The sequence below is a fragment of the Lampetra planeri genome, chromosome 77, assembly GCF_965212315.1.
Source record: "Lampetra planeri chromosome 77, kcLamPlan1.2.h2, whole genome shotgun sequence".
Lineage (NCBI taxonomy): Eukaryota > Metazoa > Chordata > Hyperoartia > Petromyzontiformes > Petromyzontidae > Lampetra > Lampetra planeri.
Window position 1 is genome coordinate 3,506,608 of NC_136182.1, and position 7,281 is coordinate 3,513,888.

The window sequence follows — 7,281 nt, forward strand, 5'->3', positions numbered from 1 at the left end:
ACTACTGCATCGTGCTGGAGCGGTTGAAGTAGGTACCACATGTTCCTCCATAGCGTGGTTACTTTTGACACTTGTGCCATCGACACATTGTAATACCGTGGCGCTGCCCTGTGTCTGCGAGGCTCAACCAGGACACACACGTGGTTGCACTGGAGGCCCCTCCTCTTTTCTCTATCAACCCTTCCCCTGTTCACCTAGCCACACCCCATTCCATCAGCAGGATGGTGACAGCGCAGTGGTGACGCTCATGCCTTTCGGCGAGAAGGGCCTTTGTTCGATTCTCAACTCGGGTGCTTTTCTGTGTTTAGTTTGTGTCTCCCCCCCTGTTCTGGAGAATATGAGTAAGGGAGCGGTAGTGTAACAATTAGCACGCTGCACTAGAAACCGAGTGACCCAGGTTCAATTTCCACTCACGGCCAACACCAGTGACAATTATCTGAACCGGTCCTGGGCCTTCCCTAGGTCTCAGCCTCAAATAAGTAGGGATGTGCAAGATGCACACACCCTCCTCCCATTCCCCAGCTAAGATCAGGTCTACCCCAATCACTATCACTACCCCTATCACTTACCCTTTCTGCTAGGACCAGGCTGTCTCCAACAACTATCAATATCATTATCTCTATCACTACCCCTACAGCTACAAGCAGGCGTACCACAACCCCTCCTTAACCTGTCGCATGTTGTCCTGTCACCATAACCACACCACCACTTTTTACAACCCCACTCTTTATCTAAACCACAATCATGGCATGTACAATTTTTACAAATGCTGGAATAAGGTGCAATATAAATCGATATAATATACAAAATATAAGTGGGCAGATGTGCCATCTGATTTGGTTTATCAGCAAATAGACCTAAACCCAAACAGGATTAATGATGAATAATAATATCGGTCATGAACGTGCATGGACAATAGTATTATTTTCCTTATCAGAATGAGCATAGCATTGCAGGATGGTACTGACGCTACAAACGTCGTTGTTGTTGCTGCTGCCGCTGCCTCTCTCACAGGGAGAGTCTCCAGCAAGTGATTGAAGAAGCAGGGCTCCGGGGCTTGGACATGGCGTTAATTAAAGCATACACCAGGGAAATCCTCACATTCCTGAAGCATATGGAGTTAAAGGAGGCCGTCCACGCAGCCATCAGGCCAGTAAGTGAACATGGTGTTCAATGCGTCTTTGGAGAAGAGTCGTGTTGTACCTCACAAGGTTCATGTGTTAGGCCTGTGTCTATTTGGAAGGAGGCAGGGTCACAGTAAAACTGGTGAAGATGATCCGGTATAAATTATGACTTTGGTGAAGAGGCATGTCTCTATTGGGGACTCACCACAGAGAAAACTGGCCACATTGATCACGGCGTTGGCCAAAACTTGGGAGACATGAACCGGAGCTAAAACGACAATTTTCAAAAAATATACCTAATGCGTATTTTGACCTGTTGGTTGCCCGTCAGCTTCGATTTTGCGAATGGAAAACTATGAAAGGCAAATGCATGGTGGAAAGCATCACAGAATCCATGCACGTTGTCGATGATTTTTCGGGATTCATAAGCAGGCTCTCATACAGCTGTGCACTTCATTCAGCTCTACTGTTGGAGCAACGGTGATCAGTTGTCGATAGCACCATCCCCTTTTACTTCGACAATATCTCAGTTATTAACACGCGTAAGCCACTCGCATCTCTCATCTTAACGAACTTGAAAGGGGCACCCCTAGTGATAGCTTTCAGAAAACAGCGATTGTCGCTGTGACTGACGCTTGGCAAGAGCGCGCCACCTCTTCTGATTCCCCTGTTTAATCTGTATTGTGGTACATGATCGATCCACTGCTGGTTGAATTCTATCAACATAACCTCTGTGTGTGAATCCCTTCTGCCTCTCTTCTAGAACAACATCATGGTCAAAGACACCGTGGCTGGCACCATTAGGGTCATGGATTTTAAGACCAGCTTTACTGTGGGAAGTCAACGTGAGTGACCTCATCTGCGTGTGCCCAGCCACCGCATCCCCAAGCAGCTTTTGATCAGCCAGATAGATAGGGCTAAACGGGCATTGCACGGGCTAGAGAACATATTGACTGATGTGGTACAGAAGGATGTGGAGCTGATTGAACTTGCCAATGACTGGTACCAGCAGTGTCAAGATCAGCCTCTATGGAGGAGGCTTGTGAGGGACCCTGCTGGGTAGTTGGAGGCAGTTTCCCTCACAGCATTGAGCGGAGCACCGGGCGGCTTAAATGTAATGAGGTGGCACAGTGGAGAACACAGTTGGTGCATCTGCCAGTTATCTCAGTCAACCCATGGGACCTGGGTCTGTTCGGTGACCACCTACCAGTGGGCCTTCGACACTTCACGTCTTACAAGTACACCTAGCATGGCACAAGCACCATGTTGACGTCACCACCACTTCGTGGTGAATGGCGGTTGTTGTAAATGTGCATACCTATGTCTGTCTGTGTATGTGTTTGAGTGTCTGCGTGTGTCCGTTGTGTATGGGGTCTATGTCTGTCTTTGTGTGAGTGTCTGTGTGTGGGCATCTGTGTATGAGCATCTGTGTGTGCGTATCTATGTGACTGCATGTGTGATGACGATGCTGTTAAAGGCTAAGCGAGCACAGTGCATGTATTTTTTGTTGTTGTGATTGTGCAGCCAGACACGGTGATGCCCTGCCATACATAGCTCCGGAGATGTTGCTGGGCTATGATTTAACCTGCACTGCCGACATTTGGTCACTGGGCTGCATGGTAGCAGAGATGGCCACTGGAAAGCAATTATTCCAGCCCAACAACGAAGACGATTTTCTTCTGTCCTGCATGGAGGTATTTCGCACAATGTCCGCTCGTGGGTTAGGGGGGGCCGTATGGTGATTTGGCGAATTATAGCTGTTTGTGCTGTGTGCGTGTTTACACGTGCGTGTGTGTGTACATGTGTATCTTGTACATGTGTGTACACGGTAGTGTAGCGGTTAACACGGTGCGCTACGAACCTGGAGACCCAAGTTCTATTCTGGCTCTCGGCCAACACGTGACGATTATCTGAACCGGTCGTGGGCCTCCCCTAGGTCGACTCGGACTCCAATGAGTACCTGGTGCAGTGTAAACATCACCACTAGGGAGAAAAAGGCGGCCAGGAGTGGTGTTGGCCACCCACCCCCCTCGTGTGGCATGTCAGCCTTCAGAGGTGCTCCTCGCTAACATCACTTGCCCCAAGTCTGTTTAGGTTATACCGGGGATCTTTGTCTTGTACATGTGTGTACACGTGTTTGTCTTGTCTATGTGTGTGACCAAAAGTATGTTAAAGCTATATGGGGGATATTTGTCTTTGCCTTTGTGTATAGATTGTGTGGTGCAGTAGTTAGTGCACCGCGCTGTGCTACAAACCCCAGCAGAGACCCGAGTTTGATTCCCACTCATGGCCACTGCCACCACCAGCACCGGTGGCAGCAATTGATCCTCATGGTGGTACACCAGGGTATCAAATAATACAAAATGGCCGAGGCAATTAAATATTTTATTTCTGGGACACTTTTTTTCCAGGGGTGTACTTAACTCCGCGACTGGGGTACCAATCAATGTGAAATCAGTGTTACTCCGCGATGTCGAAACACCAAATATTAGCATTAAAAAATCCGTTTTCGAAAAAGTAAACTTTTAAGAGTGCATTGTGTACAGCTCGTTGAGATGAGTCGATTACCGCATCGCCTACCATCACCAGACTAAAAATGACTGCATCACGGACATTATGCGAGAGCCGGGGAACTATGGTACCCTGGGGTACCGCCCTGAGGTTCAATTATCATAACTGGTCCCGAGGCCTCTCCTAGATCAACTCTGCTTCAAATAAGTACCTATTTTGGTGTGTGACGTACCTGGGGCGATGTGATCAACCATGCCCTCGTGTGCCACAGTTCCAGCCTCAATACATGCTGCTACCTGCTTTCAGCACTTGCCCCAACAGTCTACTGAGGCTTTATGATTGACCTCTGTCTTTGTCTGAACCGTGTGCAGAGGCTGGGTGTGCCCCCAAGAAACTTCATACGTGCCGCTCCTTACGGATTGATATACTTTGGTAAGTTAAAAGGGGTGGCTTGGGGCTGTTATTGCGTAATTCCAACGGAGTGATGTTTTTTTTTCTGAGTAAAAGGGTTGGTAGGTGGATGGGTAGATGGATGGGTAGGCATGTGCGTGGCTGTGAGGGGGTGGCGGGGATAAGTTGCAAAACAACACCCTACCTCAAAGGTGGTGCCGGTCGGTAACGCTGTGGTAAGCAATGCCAAGGGAGGGAAGGTCAATTTCAACATGCAATTCCCCTCATGGGGCTTGTAGCCACCACTGAGACCAATGGGTGCGAGAGGCTGGTAACCCCTCCACCTTAAATTTAATTACCACAGCCAGTCATCTCAATCAGTCAACCCATGGTACCGGAGTCTGTCCCATGACCTCCTGCCAGTGAGCTTTTGACACTTCAGGTGGCCTTAAAGTGCACATAGCCTGGTACAAGCGCCATGGTGATGTCACTGCCACTTAGTGGCAAATGGCGGTTATTGTTGTTGAGTAGGCCGTGGGGGGATGGTTAGGTGAGTGGGTTGGCGAGTGGGTGGGTGGATAGGTGGGTGGATAGGTGGGTGAGTGATGTGGTTTGTAACTATGTATATCTCTCTCTTCCGCTGTGCATGGCCCCTACAGGTGGTTGGAAGAAACCATACAGCCTACCGGGGAGCTTCCCACTACACTCTGTGCTCAACAGCCAGGACACGGAGTTTGTGGACTTTATCAGCCGCTGCCTCCAGTAAGAACTGCCTCCTCTCCCTCTTCCCCCTGCTGCCCCCCACGAGGATTCCCCATCACTCAATCTCCTCCAAATTATTGGTGATCACTCTCCATCGATCACCAGCTCCACCCTCTCATTCTTACTCATCTCCTGGGCCCAGAGTTGGTGGACTGTGTCCATTGTTGCCTACAGTAGATACAGTAAGACAACCTCCTGCCTGCCCATTCCCCTCTTCCACGCCTCCCCACAAGGATTCTCAAAACAGTCACTCTCCTTCAAGTAATCGTTAGAGACAACCATAGGCCCCCATTTTTTTCTGCGTCTGATCCGAAAGTCCAAAATTTGAATCACAAAATTCTACATGTGGAGAATGTGGTACGTCTGGGTCACGTCGTCACCGCTGAGCCATATCACAAGAGGTGGAGCTGATGTGGTACAGGAGGATGTGGAACTGAGTGAACCTGCCGATGACCTGTACCAGCAGTGTCAAGATCGGTGTCTGTGGAGGCCCATGAAAGATGGGCAGTGGCAGGCTAAGTGCATTTTTAGGCTACTGGGCAGTGGAGTACTCCCCGCTGCTGGTGAAAATTCCTGGACCTCGTGGAAGAAGGGAAGAAACGTAAATCCTTGAAACGTGCCTCTCACCACGTGTGCCCCCGCGTGCCTCTCAACAGATGGGATCCAAATCTTCGGATGACTCCCACTCAGGCGCTCGCACACAGTTGGCTTCAGGGCATGGCCGAGGTCCATGATCAAGGGGCAGCCACGGCCACAACCAGCACCACCATTACCACCGCTACCACCACCGCTACCACCACCGCTGCTAGCAGTGTGCAGGGCCTGATAGCGCTGAGATCCAGAGAAGAGGGCTCCGGAGAATACGATGCAAAGTCTGGAGCCGCTGAGCCACGGTAAGCAACTCTGCATGTGTCCTGTGTATGTGTTTATTATTTTTTATCATTATTACTATGCTTGTTTATCCAGAATGAACATCATTGAGTCTCAAGACAAAATATTCAAGAGGGCCCTGCCAAGTTTTGTTCGCAGTAGGGAACAAAGTTGCTGTGTGTGATCCCAATTGAGTGCTTTAGAGGTCGATTTTGATCCAAGACCAGTGGTATTGTATTTGTGGGTTCAGTTTCGGGGAAGAAGCTGCTGAACCCAGAGGAAACCCATGCAGAACGGGGGGAGAACCCAAGTGCATTCCAGCCTACCCCACGTGTACATTCATCTGTAGACCGATTTATTTTCCATAATTGGTTTGTGGGTGAGCCCACATAACCATGCGGCCAAATCTTCACCATCTAACCCTTCATTCACCGTAAAATGCGTTGAGGTGCGAGATGTGATATGTAAGTGCCTCATTGCGTTGTAAAGCACTCTGAGATGCCATCGAAGTCAAGATGGGCAGCTTTATCTAACACGAATCACCATCAGATATTTTTACAACAATCATGCATGGGTGATGCGGCCCAGCGGCAGCACTCTTGATGGTTATTACTGCCATGACAGGATGTCAATACATGATGCACCCTCTCCTTTGCAGTAGATGTTGAAGATCTCCCCTAAGTTCGTTCAAAACGAGTAGGCCATTGTGTGCCAGGGGTCATATTTGCCCCAATTAGAATATATCATGAAAACAAAAAGAAATCATGACAAATGACTTAGTTGTATTTACAAAGCAACGCTGCCTGCTACTGTGACACTACAGCAGACTGTATGAGACACAGTGGCACATTCCTTCGTGATAATCTTGTCCCATCAGAATGACAGCTCTGACATGAAACGTACTCAATTTTTTTCATTGTTATTAAGCTCGGTTTAATCTGCCACACCAATGGGAGATGGGGAGGTGACTGCAATCTCTGTCATAGCAAAAGGTGGAGTCGTGTCGTGCGTGTGTCTTCACAGAGTGAAACCGGTGCAGCCCACCTCACTTGCCCAGACCTCTGAAGAGGAAACAGAGGTTGTGGTGGAAAATGAGGGAGACCAAAAGACTGAGGTGGAGGAGGAAGAGAAAACGGAGGAACAGGATCAGGAGACAGAGGAGGAGACAGAGGAGGAGATGGATAAGGGGGCAAATATGGTGGAGGAAGAGAAGATGGTGGTGGAGATGATGGTGCAGGAGGTTGAGAAGTTAGAGAATGAGGTGACGGACGTGGAGGAGGAAGAGGAGACGGAGGAGACGGCGGAAGAGGAGCCGGAGGAGGAGGAGCCGGAGGAGGAGGAGCCGGAGGAGGAGAAGCCGGAGGAGACGGAGGAGCCGGATAAGGGGGGAAATATGGTAGTGGAGGAGATGATGGTGCAGGTGTTTGAGAAGTTGGAGGAGGAAAAGGAGATGAAGGAAATAAATAAGAAGCGAGGGTGCATGGCTCGTGTGGGGAGAGCAATACGCTCACTCCTCCGCCGCGTGCTACTGTGCGGTGGCCGGTCCACCCCACAGTAGGGGTGGTAGTGGTGGTGGTCGTACATTTGTGTAAACCACGAATGCTATCACCACACCACCCACCCT

General features: G+C 49.5%; 1 protein-coding gene and 1 long non-coding RNA gene across 2 annotated transcripts; both read left to right on the forward strand.

Moving 5' to 3' along the window:
* Positions 1–985: 985 nt before the first annotated feature.
* Positions 986–4,047, forward strand: LOC144738108 (uncharacterized). Its single transcript, XR_013589135.1, has 4 exons — positions 986–1,153; positions 1,888–1,969; positions 2,649–2,818; positions 4,007–4,047. It is a non-coding gene; the product is annotated as an uncharacterized LOC144738108 (long non-coding RNA).
* Positions 4,048–4,339: 292 nt separating this feature from the next.
* LOC144738084 (uncharacterized) lies at positions 4,340–7,281 on the forward strand. The gene is made up of 4 exons (XM_078620993.1): positions 4,340–4,343; positions 4,685–4,787; positions 5,444–5,680; positions 6,681–7,281. The coding sequence occupies exons 1-4, from the start codon at positions 4,340–4,342 to the stop codon at positions 7,213–7,215; spliced, it is 879 nt and encodes a 292-aa protein (XP_078477119.1). The 3' UTR covers positions 7,216–7,281.

Coding starts and splice junctions, on each gene's coding strand:
- LOC144738084 (XM_078620993.1), top strand. Junction 4,788..5,443: donor TTTATCAGCCGCTGCCTCCA/GTAAGAACTGCC, acceptor GCCTCTCAACAG/ATGGGATCCAAATCTTCGGA. Junction 5,681..6,680: donor TCTGGAGCCGCTGAGCCACG/GTAAGCAACTCT, acceptor GTGTCTTCACAG/AGTGAAACCGGTGCAGCCCA.